General features: G+C 38.8%; 1 protein-coding gene across 1 annotated transcript in view; it reads right to left on the reverse strand.

Annotated features, from left to right (window-relative positions):
- The window catches only part of LOC114047112 (multiple epidermal growth factor-like domains protein 9), a 126,132-nt gene extending 109,065 nt beyond the window's left edge, over positions 1-17,067 (reverse strand). Inside the window, exon 1 of the mRNA XM_027867852.1 lies at positions 16,530-17,067. Within this exon, the coding sequence (XP_027723653.1) occupies positions 16,530-17,067 (538 nt within the window). The remainder of the gene's footprint in view (positions 1-16,529) is intronic.
- Between the last annotated feature and the right edge of the window lie 1,311 nt (positions 17,068-18,378).

The following is an 18,378-nucleotide window of genomic DNA, read 5'->3' on the forward strand; positions in this document are numbered from 1 at the left end:
CTTCTAACAAATAAGTCAAGAAAAACAATTTTGTGTTATATTGCTCATGTTTGAAAATGTATATCTCATTCTATGCCTACAGTCCATGACCTCTCTACCAAAAGATAATGGTAAGCTTGTTTCATGAGTTGTCTGTCACCATGATTAGTCATTCTATTGATCAGAGTTAAAAGGTACAGAGCTCAGATTTTACAGCTAGTTCAATGCAAAAAGTTTCCTAATAATTAGCACTGTCTGAAAATTAAACTATCTGACTCAAGTTAGTTTCCTGTTACTAGAAGGAAAACATGCAGAGGCTAGAAGACCATCTAAGACACTTCTCTGTCAGAGATGCTATAAAGGACAGTTTTATATTTCAGGTAAAGATTGGGCTAGATAATTTCTAAAGAGTCTATGATCTAATTTTATATATTCTAAGCTCCCTTTTAGGTCTAAGATGCCATGATTATTTTCCTCATACAAAACAAGAAAAAGCACCAGATATGAAAAAATAGAAGGAAACCAGATCCAAAGAGATCCCTGGTGGTTTGTTGATTTCTAAGAAGCATGCATGACTAAAACAAAAGAAAATCCTGACAGTTTCCAACTTCAGTTAGCTAAAGGTTCTAAAATGTTCCAAATGGGGTTATTAGTTTACACTCTTCAGCCAGGTTCAAAACAGCCCCACTCACATTCTTTCCCTTGTGGCTAGGCAGGGCTCACTCCATTTCCCAATTGTGTAAGTTCTTTCTTCACTCATAGTTTAACTGGAACAACTATTTTATTATCTTAAACATATATACACAAACATACCTACACACACACAGAGTAAGAGAGAGAGAGAGAGAGAGAGAGAGAGAGAGAGAGAGAGCTCCATCTGATTCAATTCAACAAACATTTTCATATACCTGCTATATGCAGAACGTACTATTCTAGTGCAAGGGAAAACAGAAATATAAACAAGCTAGCCTCTGCTCTGATAGATTTTATCATAAAATATTGAGAATATGACATATATATAAATGACAATCTAGAAGTCATAGAACCTAAGAATTAGAAGGGTCCTAAGAAGACCACCTATACTAACACATACCTGACCAAGAATCTCCTTTATAACAACCCCTAAAAGTGGCCAATGAGCTTTGAAGACCTCTAGCCTTCACAGGAGAAATCTATTCAAAACTTTTGGAGACAGCCCCATTCCTCTTTCACATATCTCTAACTGTTAGGAAGTTATCCTTAAATCGAGCCTAAACTTGCCTCTTTGCAACTTCCACCCACTGTTCACAGAGTTCTGCCCTCTGGGGCTAAGCAAAACAAGTCAAACTTTTTCCATATCACAGCCTTTCAAATACCTGAACATAACTTTACCCTACCCCTATCCCAAGTCTTCTCTTCTCCAGGCTAAACAATCCCAATTCCTTCAACTGATTCTTATATGAGATGATCTCAAGGCCATCACAATCTTGTCTCTTCTGGATACTTTCTAATTTATGAATATCCTGCCTGAAATATGAGTTCTAAAACTGAACATAAAATATGGAGATAGTCTGAACTATCACTTCCTATTTTTATCACCCTATATCTCTTTCAATGTAGCCTAAGATCACCTTAACTTTCTTGATTATGATGCACTGTTGCCTTGTACTAAGCTTGCAATCTACTAAAATTCCTAGGTTTCTGCTACATGAACTTTCATCTAGCCATGCCTCTCCCATCTTGTCCCTTCAAAGAAGATTTAAAAAAAACAAAGAGTAGCACTTTACATTTTTCTTCCTAAATTTCACCTTACTCAAACTGGTCTACTTGTTCTATCATGTCAAGTTTTTTTTTTTTAATCCTAATTTTGTCATTCCACATGTTGACTAACCCTCCTAGCTTCCTGTTATTTGTAATTTTGATAGGATCTGCAGGAATGACTTTATCCAAGTCACTAATAAAAATATTAAGCAGCACCAGAGAGGGGATAGGGAGAAAAAAATCAAGAAAAGCCTTATGAAGGATCATAAATTTACATCTAAAAGGACTCTCAGAGATCATATAGTCCAATCTGCATTTTACAGATGAAGAAACTTAGGTCCAGAGAAGTAAGTGACATTGGAGCTGGACCTTAAAGAATGAAAAGGATTTCAATAGCAGTGTTTGGGAAGGAGAGAAATTCTGGTGTAGGGGATTATATGAGCAAAAAAAGGTGTTAAAGAATGAAAGCACAAGGTATACATAAGGGTTAGGAAATCAATTGGAGTGTTGGATAGGGTAAATGAGGCAGACAAATGTGAGATAAAGTTGCAGAGGTAAGGTAGAGGTAGAGTCAGACTACTGAGAGCTTCAAATGTCAGGCTAAGGAGTTTAGACTTCATGTAGTAGGACTAAAGGCAAAACAAACTAGCAGAATGAAACCAAAATTAGGGGGGACAGGGGAAGGTTTCTATATCAATTAGCAAATAAGTAAATAAATGACTTCTGATGCCATAACTTTAAATTTTCTCAACTGACTTTAAGCATAACAATGTATTTTACCAAGCTAGAAATTATATTTTATTTATCTTAATCTATTTCTATTGTGACACTATCAACTTACCAGTTACCCAGGTTGGAAGTCTCAGAATCATCTTTGATTCTTCTCTCTCCCTCAGTGTCCACAATTCTAATTAATTCTATACCCACAACATATTTCACATTCATCCCCTTATTTCCACTCAATTGCCACCACCCTAGTTCAGGCTTTCAATCACCTCTAACCTGGACTATATTGTAAAAGCCTCCTAACTGGTTCTGCTGCCTCCAGTTACTCACTTCTCTTTCCAATCCATCCTTTATACAGCTGCTAAAATAATCTAAGGCACAGGACTTGACCACATCACTGCCCTACTCAAAAATACAAACTCCTTACCTTGGCATTTAAGGCCTACCATAATCAGGCTCCAATCTACCTTTAGAATCTTATTTCGCAATGCTGGTCTAGAAATTATTCCCTAAACATGTACTCTCCTGGCTCTATACATTTACACAAGCCATCACCCATGACAGAAAACTACTCTCACCTCATTACTCTCATTCAGAATCTTCATCTTCCTACAAAGCTCAGATCAGGAACCTCTCAGGAGGCCTTCCTTGATCCCCATTTACCCTAGAACCAAAAAAGTTCTTCCATATTTTTATAGGGTAATTTATTCAGATATTTCTTTTGCGCACCTAATATTTATACTTAGCTGTATACATGTTTCATCCTCTTCCTTAGTAGAAAGTAAGCTCCTTGAGGAAAATAACTAAGCCACTGCTTTCCTTTGCATCCTCAGAGCCTAACACAGTGCTGCATCCTTCACCAACCTGTGATCTATCTATTCATTAATTCTAAAGGATAGGAGTGGTAGTGTAATAAAGTTGAAAGAGTATTTTAATAAAGGTCTCCCAACAAGTCTAATCAAAACTCAGAGTCAGAAGACTTTTATGCCCAAGCTCTTCTGGTGACCCGCTATGGGTAAGCCTCCTCTCTTAGGGCCTTAGTTTCTTCCTCTATAAAATGAAGAAGTTGGACAAAATCATTTCAAAGGTCACTTCCAGTTATATGTTCTAACATTCTCTGTTTTAAGATCACTTCAGGTGCTGAGATACTATGGAATTTTTCAATTAAAATTGTGTGAAATAGAAAATTCACCTCCTTTTTAATCACTTTCAGAAATTCATTGATAAGATTTACTGGTAGCTCAATTAAAAAAAATAGGCATTAATCTTGGACATGACATCTTTGGCCCAGATAATTAAAACATATTCATTTACACATTTGCCTCTCATAGAGAACAAGCAAACAACTTTGAGGAGAATTAATTGTTGCTGAATCATTGACAGAAATTACAGTTGGTGCTTAAAGTTAAAGAAGAAGCAAGGAATAGCCCTGAGGAAGGTCAAGTGATGTGGATTAACCTCAACACAGATTTAACATCTTTTTACAGTTTTAGAACTAGAAGAGCCTTGAATAATATACTCATGGAATTACAGAATTACTATGACAGGGATAGAGTGATCCCACAGAATCTCCAAAGTTGAAGAATACATTAATGAAAATTTATTAAGCATTCACTATGTGCTAAACACTGGGGATATAATGAGAAAAGCCAATCCCTGCTCTCAATGAGCTCACACTGAAATAGGGAAAACCAAAAGATATAGGAAGTTTTTGCTACAAGTCAGATAGCAATGCACCTTCTTCAGTGCCGTTTTCATTAGTAAACCATATTAGTTTCTTATGTTGAACCATGTGACAATGTCAAGTTGAAAACTTTCTTCTCTGGATCTTCACTATCTATGGCTGCTGGGGGGATGGGAGTCGGAGCACATGCAGAGGCATTTGCCAGGCAGTATGTTCACAAGGACTGCTCCCTTGAACGATGTCTGTGGGGCCAGGCTGGTAGATGTGCCATTGTTCTAGGGGTTCTTGAGTTTGCCTGCCCTACGAAAGTAAAAGACTTTAGTGGCCATTTTAGGTCAATATCTCACCTAATTTAGGCATCCTTTCTATAGCAGCCTGGACTGATGATCAACTAGCTTCTGCTTGAACACTCTCAGGGACAATAAATTCACTATTTGATAAGAAAGCCATTTGAGGATAAGAGGATCATAGAGACCTTAGAAATCATATCATCCTATCTTACAAACAAGGAAATTGAGACCAGGGACATTGTGATTTGCCCAAGGTGACTGAGGTAGTAAGCAGCAACACCAGGAGTTGAAATCCAGGTTCTCCAACTCCAGATCTCTTGCTCTTTCCATAGCACATAAGAAGATCAAGGCCCAAGGAAGTCAAGTGGTTTGCCCAAGATCATCCAGGGAATGATAGAGCCAGAGCGAGGATTTAGGTTTCCTGACTCTTAACTCTGGGGTCCTTCTCTTTAAAACTCAGATGTTTCATTCTGTGAAAGGTTATAGCCATGATTGCTTTTATTTTTTATTTAACAGGGAGAAGTTCTGAGACTTTATTATGAGAGAAGATTATACAATAATAAAGAAGCCTTTTCATTAAAGCAGGTCAGACTCTAAGGAGCTCTACCTCTCTCAAAGCCTTGTGTGCATAATCATTCCCATGAGCTGAAAATAAAAGAAAGTGCAGGGATTATTCTAGATTTTACTAGGAAATTAGTGCACTGTCAGATTAAGTCCCCCCCCTAAGGGTACTTATATTGCTCAAATACATACAAGAGCAGCACAAGTAGTTCCTTTTTATCAATAGTAATATGTTTGATTGGATAAGAACTCACTGAAGGCTGTGAGAGAAGATGAGCAACAAATCTCAACTAGTACTTACTTGACTAATCTTCCCCAGCAAAGTGGCCTGTAAATTATATTTTAAACCTGATCTATGATTTCACTGGTGCAGGGAACTTCATTTCCCATTAACTGTACTCTTCTGGCCTTCTCCGTCATGACTTAAAAACCTCTTCATTGTGAAAGATCATGTCAGTGCTGGAACTCAGTAAGTACCCTCTGCTTGTGGAGCCCTTCCCTCTGATCGGAATCCTCCTCCCAGAACCACCATTGAAGGAGAGTGCCCAGGCCAGCTATCTCTTTATTTCCCATCAGGCTTCATTCCTCTGGACTTCTCCATCATGGCTCCATGTCATATACCTTCTCCACCCACTTTTGCTTTTTGGCTTCCTTTACTGTGTTGTCTTTTCCCTTAGAATGTAAGCTCCGTGAGGGAAGTACTTTCTTTTTGCTTTTATTTATATTCCCAGCATTTAGCACAGTGCCTGGCACATAATAAGTGTTTAATAAATGCTTCTTTGACTGATTGACTGACTTCCAGGGAGGAAATTACATCTACCAATGTAGATCTGCAACTTCTCTACAAGTTTTAATCTCAGAGAGTTGGCCTGGGGCAATAAGAAGGTAAATGACTTGATCAAGGTTATAACACCAGTATGTGTGTGAGAAGCAAAACTTGAACACAGTCCAAGACTGACTCTCTAGCCACCATAACTCCCTGCCGTCCACCTTGTACACAGTAAGTACATAATATCTGTGAAATTATTAGATATGTACTTAATAAGTTACATATAGTATAATAATTCATATACACAAGCTAAAAGAAAGTAGTAGTTGTTGTGTCAGAACATATAATGAATAATGTTAATTAATTTCTGGAATTCTCATTTCTGTTTACTAAACAATCCATTCAAACACCTCAGCAATCCATGGCAAAATGAAACTGATATCTCCTAAGATTTCTTTCCTTCAGCATCTTAAAGTAGTTAGTTATCTGCTATGGTCATAAGCCAGACTGGGGATAACTCGCAATATAGTACTTATATATGGTATTTCCTTTCCATTTTGCAATTTAAACATGGGGAAGGAGGACCTCGGGAGAAGGACCTGATGACTCCCGTAGCCCCAAATCACGTTTCCTTATAGGAATAAATAGACAATGAGACACTGATAGCCCTATACTCTTAGCCCAGGGAATCTAAGAAAGAAACAGATAAAAGGGAAAGGATGAGAGGCAACTGGAAAGGTATGTAGACTAATGTTCTTCAACTTTTTTTTTTTCTCAGTAGAAAACCTACCTTGCTTTTAATACAGGAAAAGGTATACAGGGAATTTAACAGCAGGCTCAAGTTTACCGGTTGAATGAGACTGACCAAAGGCGGGCAAGGGGTCATGTCAGTTTCCCACAACTTATAAACAAATACAATCTTATTACTTACTCCAATAATCTCCAAATAAACTAAATGTTAAAAGATCATATTATTTTTAAAAAAAGGAAACTAAATGACAATATTTTTAATTCTATGGGTTAGGGTAAGAATTCATATATAAGGAATAGAGATACATACATAAATATATGACTATAGTCATTACTAGATAGATAAGTAGTTGAAAGATAGAGTTTTTAAAAGAAATGCAAATTATCAAGTCATATGAAAAAAATCCAATTAACCAATAAGATGCAATTAAAACAATTTGAAGGTTTCGCTTTATATCTGTCAAATTTGCAGGCATAAAAAGGCTGTAGGAAGGCAAGAACATTAATTCTCTTTTAGTAAAACTATGAATTGATCCAGACATTGAGGAAAATTATTTGGAATTATGCAAGAAGAGTCATGAAATTTTTCATACCCTGGCCCCATGATCCTACTACTAGGTATACCTCAAGGAAGTCAAAGATGAATAAAGGTTTAATATATACCAAAATATTCATGGAAGTACTTTTTGTGGTATCAAAAAAACTGTAAATAAAGTGAGTGCCTAAAAACAAAGGAATGGCTGGACAAATTGTGTTATATGAATATAATGGAATATGATTGCTCTGTGAGAAATGACTAATATGATAAATCTAGAGAAACATGATAAGACCCATGTGAATTCATGCAGAACAAATAAAATCAGAACCAGGAAACAACATCCATAACTATTACAAAGTAAATAAAAACACTAAAAGGAAGCTGAATTCAGATTAAATGTAATATCCAATCTTACTCCTAGAGAATGGTATAACACACTTCCCTCTTCTCCATAGAAAAGTGGAAGAGCCCAGTGTAGAATGCTATATATGTAATACACAAATATATGTAAGATATAATATAAATATATAAAATATATGTATATAACATTCTACATTATATTTAGATGATAGTATGCATATACAGTCAGATATAATCATAGTGTTTGTTTTCTTAGCTATTTTTCTTTTTTTCAAGGGAGAGTTCAATAGATGATTGAGACAGGTTACATCAGCAAATAATGGAGTGTTTTTATTCTTAAAAGCAAGCATATATTTATTAAAATTTTTATTTCTTTGGGAAGGAAGCCCAGAGTCTTACCATATTATTTACTTGTTTCAGTCTGCTATGCTTTGCTAACCTGGGAGCTGTTCCTGATTATTTTTTAAATAAAATTTTCTCCCTCCTTCCCTCCTCTAAGATGGAAAGTAAATTGATACAGGTTATACATGTACAATCATGTAAAACATATTTCCATATGAGCCATGTTGTGAAAGAGGAAACAGAAAAAGGGGAGAAAAACCAAAAAAAAGTAAAAATAGTATGCTTCAATCTACATTCAGACTCCATCAGTTGTTTCTCTGGATGTGGATAACATTTTCCAGTATGCATCTTTTGGAATTGTCTTTATCATTGTACTGCTGAGAAGAGCAAAGTCAAGCATAGTTGATCATAGCATAGTGTTGCTGTTACTGTGCACAATGTTCTCCTAGTTCTACTCACTTCACTTAGCTTCAGTTCATATAAGCCTTTCCAGGTTTTTCTGAAATCTGCCCATTAGTTACTTCTTATAGCACAATAGTATTCCATTACATTCATATATCACAACTTGTTCAACCATTCCCCAATTGATGGGCATCTCCCCAATTTCCACTAATAGAGGTATTTTTTAAAGATGATGATAAAACTTAAAAGAAAAAAATACCTACATCTATTTCTTAGTCTGTTTTTAGGGGTCAACAAAATATCAAAACAATGATTAGTAGGAAAAAAGGGATTTGAGAATAGATAACAGGGCATGAGTATGAAAAGGACGAAAGTCTCCATGCTGTTCTCAAACTGAACTGAGGCAGTGCAATAAAAGTAAAATAGTAAGTTAAGAACAAAAAGATTCCTGAAATAGGGAAGCAATAAAGATATTTCACTTCCAAGAAATAATGCTTAGCATGAAGTCACCCATGTCCTAGGCATTAACATTAGTAGAAAGCACACTGGGGATTGAGAGTAAGATGATCAGAGTTCAAATCCCAGCTCTGCTATCTGTGTGACCTTGGACAAGGCACGTAACTTTTCTGGGTTAATCACTACCTCAATATTGATAAATATAATAACAAAATAGGCTTCATATAATAAGGTACTGGCTTTAATATCCTCTGTGAAAACTAAACCTGAAAAAAGTTAAAATTTAACTTCCTATATTACTCCCAAAGTACATGATTTTAGTAGAAAAATAAAATAAATATACCATAAACTGTAATGGCCCTGTCTTTAGAAAGCACACAGAGCAGGATGCCATATGGCATCCAGTAAGGTAGCTCAATCAGTATTACATGGGTATCCAGGTAAGTGAATTTCCAAATTGTTTAGTTTATTTTTAAACAGGAAATTTTGTAATTTAAATGATAGAGTACTTTTTTCCTCTTAAACATTTTTCATATGTAATTTCATATCCACTTGTTAATAAGAACAGCCTTTGACACACATAGAAGAGAATTACTGCTTATCTTTAGTAACGAGTCTACTTATAGTCAGACTTTTTTGTTTCTGTTAGGAAAGTACTTTCTTTACTCTTCCCCTGAAACATATTCAGTAGAAGTTGGGAAGAAGAATCATAGAATGTCAGCACTGTAAGAGAGATAGTGAGTTCCCAATCACTGGAGTTTTCAAGAAGAAACCAGGTGACCACTGAGATTTGTACTCATATATATGTTAGACTTCTGAGTTCCCTTCCAACTCTAAGATCTTATGATTCATTCTACAAATATTTAATAAGACTTGATACCCAGGTGTGTGTAGAGAACACTGTACTAGGCACTAAACGAAGTTTAGATAAACATGGTTCTTGTTCTCATGGAGCTTACATTCCAAGAGGGAAGAAAGGCACAAACACAGATAGCCATAAAATATTACCCAATAAATAACCGTATTCGAGACTGTGCCTCTATCTTGCCCATGTTGGAAGTTTACCAGCCATTTATTGCCTTTACAACCAGTTCAGGCCTCTTACATAGCCTGGGGGCCCACTGCTTCTCAGGGGTTCACTATATTGGTGCCAGTCTTTTCAGACACAAGATCAGCTTTAGTCCTATGGCAGCTCAGAATTCCTTAATTCAATCAATCCACTAGCTTCAGCCTGCCACCGTAGCAGGGCTTATAAGTTTGCAAGACAAAGGGCATTATAAGTACATTAGAGATATGTAAAATGAAATATGTGAGGCCTGAAGGAGAAAGTCATTACTCGCTGAAAAATCAGGGAAGACTTCATGGAGAAGATGCTGTGTGTTAGGATTAAGAATTCACCAGTCAAAGGAAGAAAGGAAGACATTTTAGGCATAGGAAACAGCATGAACAAAGCCCAGAGTTAGGAGTTTCAACTTTACTTAGGAAGCAATCATGAGCTATTGAAAACTTTTGAGTTGAATGACATAACTAGATCTATGCTTAAGAAAAATTATTCTGGCAACAGCATGCATGATGGCAAAGAAAAGGGGGGGGGGGGAAGTGGAGGAGGAGTTAAAGGTTTAAATTTAAAACACAGGGTAGAGAAAATGAATGGACAGTTTCAGTAGTCCATGTGAGGGTTAATATGAGTCTGCAATAGGGTGGCTAGAGTAAGAACAGAGAGAAAGGAAGGAGATTCAAGAGATGCCTCCTACTTGACAGGTCTTGATAACTGATTGGATATGAGAAGTAAGGGAGAGGGAAGAGACATTACCAAGGTTATGAACATAGAAGACAGAGGAAACGGCGGCATTATAGAAATAATAGTCATGAGAAGAAATAGGGTTTAGGAGGGGAAAATAACATGACATTAGAAGAGAGAATAATAGAATTAGAAGGACTCAGAAATTGTCCAATTCAACCACCAACAGATGAGGAAGCCAAAACTTAGAAATATTTAATGTGCCCAAGGTCACACAACTAGATAGTAGAAGAGCTAGGACTAGAACCCTGGTATTCTGGATACCTAGTCCGGTCATCTTTCCACTACATCAAGCTGTCTCACAATGGCATGTATGGCCTCATAGTCTAATAAGGAATAGCTAATATTTGTATAATAAAAAATATTGATTACCCACAGACTGAACACATTCACGACCAAATGACAACACAGTTCCTTATGTTTGAGATTGTTGAAGATATCCTTTATTAGAATATCTCATAAGACCTTTCAATTTTCTAGAAAAATCTTCTTGAAAGAATGGGATATAGAAAATAGTAAATTGTCAAGTAGAAAGAATAATTTGCTTCTATAAAGACCATGGGGCAAATTTAGAGAACTAGACAAAAAATATAGGAATAAAGGGAAGAAATAGAGAAATTTTAACTAAAATGAGCTAGAAAGGAAGAAGACAAGATATAGACAGAAACATAAGAAAAGGAATATGGAAAAAGATTTCATTTCTTACATTAGTTTGACTTGTGGCTTGGTGGCATTGAAAAGATTACTGTTATTCATCTGATACAAATTAACCATACGGGTATTGAACATCACACAGTATGCATAGTGATAAGAAAAATGATTCATGTGGGAAACTTTTTTATAGTGATTCTAACAGACTACATGCATGCAATCCTAAAGCTTATAATATTTATCCTCTCCATTTTTAAAAAACCTTTGTCTAAAGCGGTCAGAGCAGTAGAGGTAGTTAGCTCAAGGAAGAAAAAAAAATCAAAAGCTGTGGTTGAAAAAGATGAAGACACAGAGGAATCTGTAGTAATATCTCAGGATCAACAAATAAAAGGTTTTTTGTCTCATAGCTAAACAGAAAGTCAATGGCAATAAAAGAAACTCAAGGAATGCTAAAGCTAGAAAGAAACAGAACAGAAAATGTCAGAACATACAAAGGAGAAAGCTATTGGGGTTACTCAGTAGACAAAAAGCTCCATGATGGCAGGGACTATTTTGTCTTTTTTTCTCTTCATCCTCAGCTCCCGGCATAGAATTGTGCACATATATGCTTGCTGAATTGTTGAACTGAAGCTAGTCCAATCCTTACATTTGATAAAGGAGAAACTGAGGCCCAGAGAGAATGATATATATTTGATTAAAAGTTCGTAACACATTAAAAAAAAAAGTCATCTCAATTTGATATTCCTGTCTTTCAGACAAGTAAGATCTTTTGCTTTTATTTTAATTCTGTCTCTCTTAAAACTGGCCAGTGCAAAATTTACTAATAGTAAGTTCTGTAATATCTTGTGCTGATTAGTAAAATAGGCAAAGTAATATTTTTCTTTCCTTTTTTACTAGGGTGCCAGGAGATGAATTAATATTTGTGACAGATTCTGAGATTAAAGTAGTGAGCCCTTTATTTCTATTAATCTTAAGAAAAATCAAGACACTAAAGCCCCAGTCATATTCTTCCCGTATATTTGTAGTAGATTGTGGGCTACCCACAAACCCTCTTGGAAACATGATTCATCAAACTTAAGACTGTAGCTTCTCAAGGCTGGTTATGCTACTCTGACAACTGGTCAGGAGATTGAAGTATTTCAAGAGCTGTGTGCACCTGTGTCAATGATGGGACACAGAAGATAGCTGTGGAAGGACACTAAACCTGACCCAGAGTAAGATGACTACAAATGATGTTTTTATTCATCACAGATCACAATAGAACCTCTTGAAAGGATAACCAAAAGCATTCATGCATTTTTTTTTTGGCATTATAGTCTACAAAATATTCCCAAACAGAAAAGAATTGGTAGAGGTAATTATTTTGTAGAAGGTCTAAAGCTGAAAAACACTAGAAATTTCAAAGATTAAACTCAGATTCACTATTGTTTTCAATACAAATTTCTTCCTCTTTTGCATATAACAATTTGTTTTCATGAGAGCTGGCAGGTACCTTAGAACACAGAACGCTCTTTATCTCCTTGTTTCCTAGGGCCTTAACGTATTTTTTTCAGTTATTAAATGTAGATGACCTCTTCTAAAGCTTAGCCAAGTGAGACTCAAAAGCAAAGTTGCAGGGAATTTTAGAATAAAATTAACAATTACAGCACAGGTAAAAAGGACCTGCATTTTTAGACCTTTTCTTTCATTATCTGAGTGTTTCTGCCATACTATGCTCATATGACACTATTTAGGTTTCCAAACCCTGGAACTCTAATCCCAGCTTAGACACTGATTTCTTTCTTGTAACTCAAGTCACAGATAAACAATTTTAATGACTTTGGCCTAAATAATGGCCTACAAATAATCTAAGAACCATGGTACTTGAAAAGGGACTCTGACAGCTTACTACTTTCTAACCTTCACTCCTATACCACCTAAATTCATTTTGTTTTTATCTATGCAATCACACTTCCTATGAGGACACAATAATCTGTTCTGACTTGCCCTCAGATTTCTGTCTATAGAAAGATCTTCCATGTTCACAGAATACAAGCATTCATAATTGCATCAGTATCTTCTTGCTCTGACCTGAATGGTACCCTAATGATTATTATTGTCTACTAGTATCAAAGCCTTCTACTTCACCTTCTCAAATGTACAAACTAGTCTGATGTTTTGCGCTGGTAGGAAGAGAATGGTGTCTGCTGGATGGGCAATTAGTTTCAGTTTGCAGAGCAGTGTCCCAGAAAATAAAAGGAGGCCCTAACTGAGAAGCTCTCAGCTATAGGCTTAAAGGAAAGAAACTTTCATTGATTCAAAATGCAGCCTTAAGACCTAATCTAAAGACAGTTTTGTAAGAATATTACCAATGGCAGTGAGCCCTAACAGGAATAAATGCCAGCCTTAGCTATCTTCTCAGAAGCCAAAGAAACAAACACTGCAAGCCAAACTAGCTTTGTTGAGTTGAATCAAAGATTTCTCTTCAAGCAAGGGCAGGCAACTGCTATCCTATTAAAAGCAGACCACTGAGCAATCTCTGGTATTCTCTCCCTAGGAAAAGTCAGTACCTGATTACATTACTCTCTAGTTGGAACTAAGTCTGTTAACCTGACCCAAGTCTTTTCAGCATCAAGAGTTAATTACATGTTCTTATTCCAGCATGAATTACTCAGAAATGCATAGTTTCTAAAGCAGAGGAGAGCTATTGAAGATTTGTTTTATGTGACTTAGGTTACTTCATGATCTGTGGTAATCATGCTATGGGCCTATTGAGTATTAATATTCTAGATAATACTGAATCATTTTACTTGATTCCATTCCACTTACCAAAAGAAATAAAAACATCATAATTTTTAAATGATTTTTAATTAAACTGGATTTTTTTTTTTAATTTCCAAACTTGGACTTTCATTTAACCAGTCATAGTTTATATATTTACACAGCGCTTTCACAAGTATTCTACAAGTATTTCACAGTACTTTCACAAGAGTAATGGAAAGAAAACTAAATTGAGAGGACATGGGTTCACATAATAGCTATACAATTTACTGTGTAAATAGTATTCACAGTTTTAGTAAATTGAATATTGTTTACCTATGTACCTTTGAGCAAGTCACTTCATCTCTCTGGGCCTCAGATTCCTCATCTGTAAAATGGGGGTGTTGGGCTAAATTACTAAAGTATATCTATCAGCTTTAAATCCTATAGTAATAAACTTCACAGGACGTTTACTTGAGGTTTTTAGGTACCATGGTGGATAAAGTACTGGATTTGCAGTCAGCTCAACCCAAATTCAAATCCTGCCTCAGAATATTTGCTAGCTATGTAACCCTAGGCAAATCACTTAACTAACCTTTTTCAGCCTCATTTTCCTATCTCACAGGGTGGTAGTGAGGATTAAATGAGATTGCATATGTAAAGTGTTTTGCAAACCTGATGGCCCTAATATGGGTATCCATTTTTGTAACCAAGGAAACAGGTCTGGAAAAGACAAATTGAGTATGTGGCAGAACCCAGACGTGGAACCAGTTCTTTTGACACTTGAATGTTTACATTTGGCTGCTGATAATAGTTAATACCTTTTATTTATGTAATGCTTTATAGTTAGTTGCAAGTGCTTTTCAAACCCAGAGATCTGAGTTCTACTAAAGGGGGAGAGTGTGAAATCTATCAGGTTTTTCAGATGATTAACAATTCATACATACCCAAGATCAAGGTTGGACCATTTATACAAAAATGTTATCCATCTCTAAGCATACAGAAAAACAAAAAGCTGTATAAAAATGTCTAAGCTAGTTTATCATTCTCCCTCTTTGAATACAACAAACTGAAAAAGAGAAATCATTCTCAGGGGTGAATAAAAATTTATAATTCTATTTAGAATAATGCCCAAAAAATATAAGGCAAGACCGTGATCTGTCATATGCTTATAAGCTCTGGTAAAAACTCAAACAGGGCAAAAGTATGAAAAAAAAATAATTCTACAGCTGCACTAGCAGTGAAGGGGCTCAGAAAAAGTCTTTTTAAAAGTAGTCTTGGACAATAACTTTAAAGTTATCTGCCTTGTTCAATTTCATTCCTACCTTAGCCAAGAAACCAGAGAACTTAAATTCAATTCTTGGATCTAGATCAAATGAAGTTCATTACTTGCAGGAACTCGGGCAAGTCATTTAAACTCCTTTGCCTCAGTTTCTTGTCTGTAACAGGAGGAGGTTGGACTAAATGATCTCTGATGTCCCTCCCAGATCTAAAGTCATGAACCTATGATCTTAAAATATGTTTTAAATAATAAGTTTCTAGAATATCTTCTTTGAATACCATAAGAAAATTTCTTTTACAACATGGATTGAGAAAATATCATTTGTGATATATGTAAAGCACTTTACAAATGCAAAACTAAAAATATAAGCTACTATCATCAACAGTAAAATCTAAACAACCAAGTTTTTAGAAAAATGTGGATTCCTGCTCAGACTTCTAATCATCCAAAGAGCAAATTAGATAAACTTGTGGTTAGAGAGGCAAGCAGGAAGGGAAAGAAAAAACATAAAAGATTTTTAACCTATTTTTAAAAAGTGTGTTCACCCAGATACTGTACTGTAATTTCCCCTACAATCAGCACAAGGATCACACAAGATCTATCCATGTCATTGGACAACTTGGATCCTTATGGTTTTTATTTTGTGAGTAGTCTCTACCACTGTTTGTAAACATGATTTTCTCAGTGTTTTCTCCACCTGTCACATGCAGATCCAAAGTTTAAATAAATAAACAAACAAAAAAGCCAACAGAATAAGAAAATTGAGGGCTTTGGAGGTCCTGGATACACAATTTTTCACCAACGAAGCAAGGTCTTCTTATAATCTTTTCCATTTCTGGAAAAGAGAGAGCACTAACTCAGTCAAAATTCATGAACCAAAAGTTTGCCCCGATTCAGTGTCTGAGACAAAAGCGTATGAACTAAGGATGGGAATATATGTCCTGCATCTTTCACATCCTCACCAAGGAGTAAGTGGCCCAGAAAGGGTGAAACTATACGTTGGCCCAGGCGAAACCGAAGTTCCCCTGGGTTTTCAAATCATTACCACCTTAAAAGCTTTTGGGACAAGAGATAATAAATGATACTCCAAAAAAAAAAAAAAATCAAGACCATTTACTAGGACTAAAAGAGAGGCAAGAAAGGTCGGGAAGATGTTACTCCTTTGGGTCCTTCCACAAGACCTCTTTCTTTTGGGGATCGGAGAAACATGGGGAAGGTTGGGAGTAGTACCTCCTCTTCTCCTTGCTTTCCCATAGCCCTTTAGCAGTGGGGTTGAAGACAGCACTCAGATAATCTTGGGGTGGAAGGCCGCTCTAAGCCTGTTTTAGGGAGGGTAGCAACACCAGTGTAAAAATATGGGGTGACACCTGGCGTAGTTGGGGCGGGGAGGGAGGCCAGGAGCTTCCTCCCCAGAGGGGGAGGGGAGAAAAGGAGAGGGTGGGGCGGGGCGGCTCCTCACCTCTGGGCGTGGGGCCGGCAGGCTGGCCAGGCTGGTCCGCAGGTGGGGTGGGCGAGGGGCTGTTCCAGAGCACAGATCGGGTCAAGGTCAGGGTCGGGGTCTGGGTCGCAGCCACGGTCTGGGTCGTCGTAGTCAGAATCAAAGTTGGGGTCGGGATCAGGACCTGGGGGGCTGTGGTCAGGGAGCTGCCGGGGTCCGTGGGGGCGGCTTCGGTCCTGAGGGGCGTGGGCTCCGGCTCAAGCTCCGGGGTCTCCTCTGCCGCTGGGCTGGCGGCCGCGCTGACTGTGATGGGGGCGTGACTGACCGGCTCCTCCACCTGCTTCTCAGCACCCCGGTCCCGTTCCCCGTCACCGCCGGCGTCGGTGGCTCCGGAGGGGGGAGGCGAGGGGGCGCGGTCCCGTCCCCCCGCGGGGGTCGGGACCGTCCCGGCGGCAGAGGCGGCGGGGGAGGCGGAGGCTGAGGCGGGGACCGAGGTGGCGGCGGCAGCCACGCAGCAGCAGAGCAGGGCGATGCCCCCCAGGCTGGGCAGGCTCCTCATGGCGCGCGCGGCAGCGGCGGCCCCGGCCGGTCATTCATTCAGTCAGGCGGTCACTCGCGCGCTCGCGCTGGAGGTAAGCGCGGCGTCCGGCCACGAATCCAGCCGAGACGAGTCAAGTCGAGAGACCGGAACGGAGAAGGAGACGGAGACGCCGCCGCCCGCAGCCGCACCATCCCTGCCTCCCGCCCTCCGCCTCCCTCTGACAGGCGGCCGGCCGGGCCGGCGGGCGGGCGGGCCCGGGAGGAGAGCGACGTAACGAACGACTCCGCCCCCTCTCCGGAATCGACTAGCCCTCTCGACCAATCGTGGGCCACTACAGCCCACGTGACGACACCGCTTCCCGACCTCTTTGTGCCCCGACGACCAATCAAAGGAGGCCGGGAGCGAGGAGAGGAAGGCGGAGAGCGTCGGGAGGGGGAGGCGCGAGCTCGAGCTCTAGCATCCCCGGCCAGCGGTGGTTGCGGCTGCATTGTTCGCTGAGCGAGCGAACGAGCTAGCGGGGCGCGAGCTCCCTCCCTTCCTGCCGGGCGTACGGGCTGCAAACAAAGGATGCACCCCCAAGTCCGTTGTTTTCTAACCCTGGGTGCAGGCAGTGTATTGTTTCTTTAAACTAGCCAGCTCGGCCTAGGGTAGGGGCTGTCAAGTGTTTTTCTCTTCCCACACACACACCCCCCTTTCGTTCTTCCACGCCGGAACAATGGGGTGGGGGGTGGGGAGCGCTGGGTCAGCAGCCCCAGCTGCTGTTTGCCTCCCAAAGGGAGGTCGTTCTGTCCCTGCAGTATCCCCAAACACTCATGCAGCTCCGGGATTCAGAGAATGTACCGAAGGCGTGAGATGGAGATGCAGCCACTTCTGAGAAGGCAAAGGATGTCCCAGTTTTGGATGGATGGGAGCCCAAAGCCCTGGCTAATTTCATTAAACAGAAAGCAGTCATTACATGATCCCAGGGAATTAGCACCTCACAGTAATAACACAATTCACTTTTCAAGCTATTTATACAGTGTTTTTCTCACAACAATTTTATAATATAGTACAAGTAGCGTCATCGTCTGTATTTAGCAGATAAGGAAACTGAGGTTCAAAGAAGCATAGTGGCTTGTCCAAAGTCATGTAGTTAGAATCAGAGCTGGATTTGAACTCAGGTGTTCTAGCTCCAAGTCCAGTGCTCTTTCGTGTATTCTACAGTGCCTTGCAAAATTACCGGGTTTTGCAGGGAGGGTCAAGTACTGAGAACTCACAGTAGAAAGAGCACCGGATTTGGAGTCAGAAAACTTGACTCTGCTGCTTAGTATCTGTGAGATCTTGCCCAAG

This window comes from Vombatus ursinus, unplaced genomic scaffold (assembly GCF_900497805.2).
Source record: "Vombatus ursinus unplaced genomic scaffold, bare-nosed wombat genome assembly UNPS02014786.1, whole genome shotgun sequence".
Taxonomy (NCBI): domain Eukaryota; kingdom Metazoa; phylum Chordata; class Mammalia; order Diprotodontia; family Vombatidae; genus Vombatus; species Vombatus ursinus.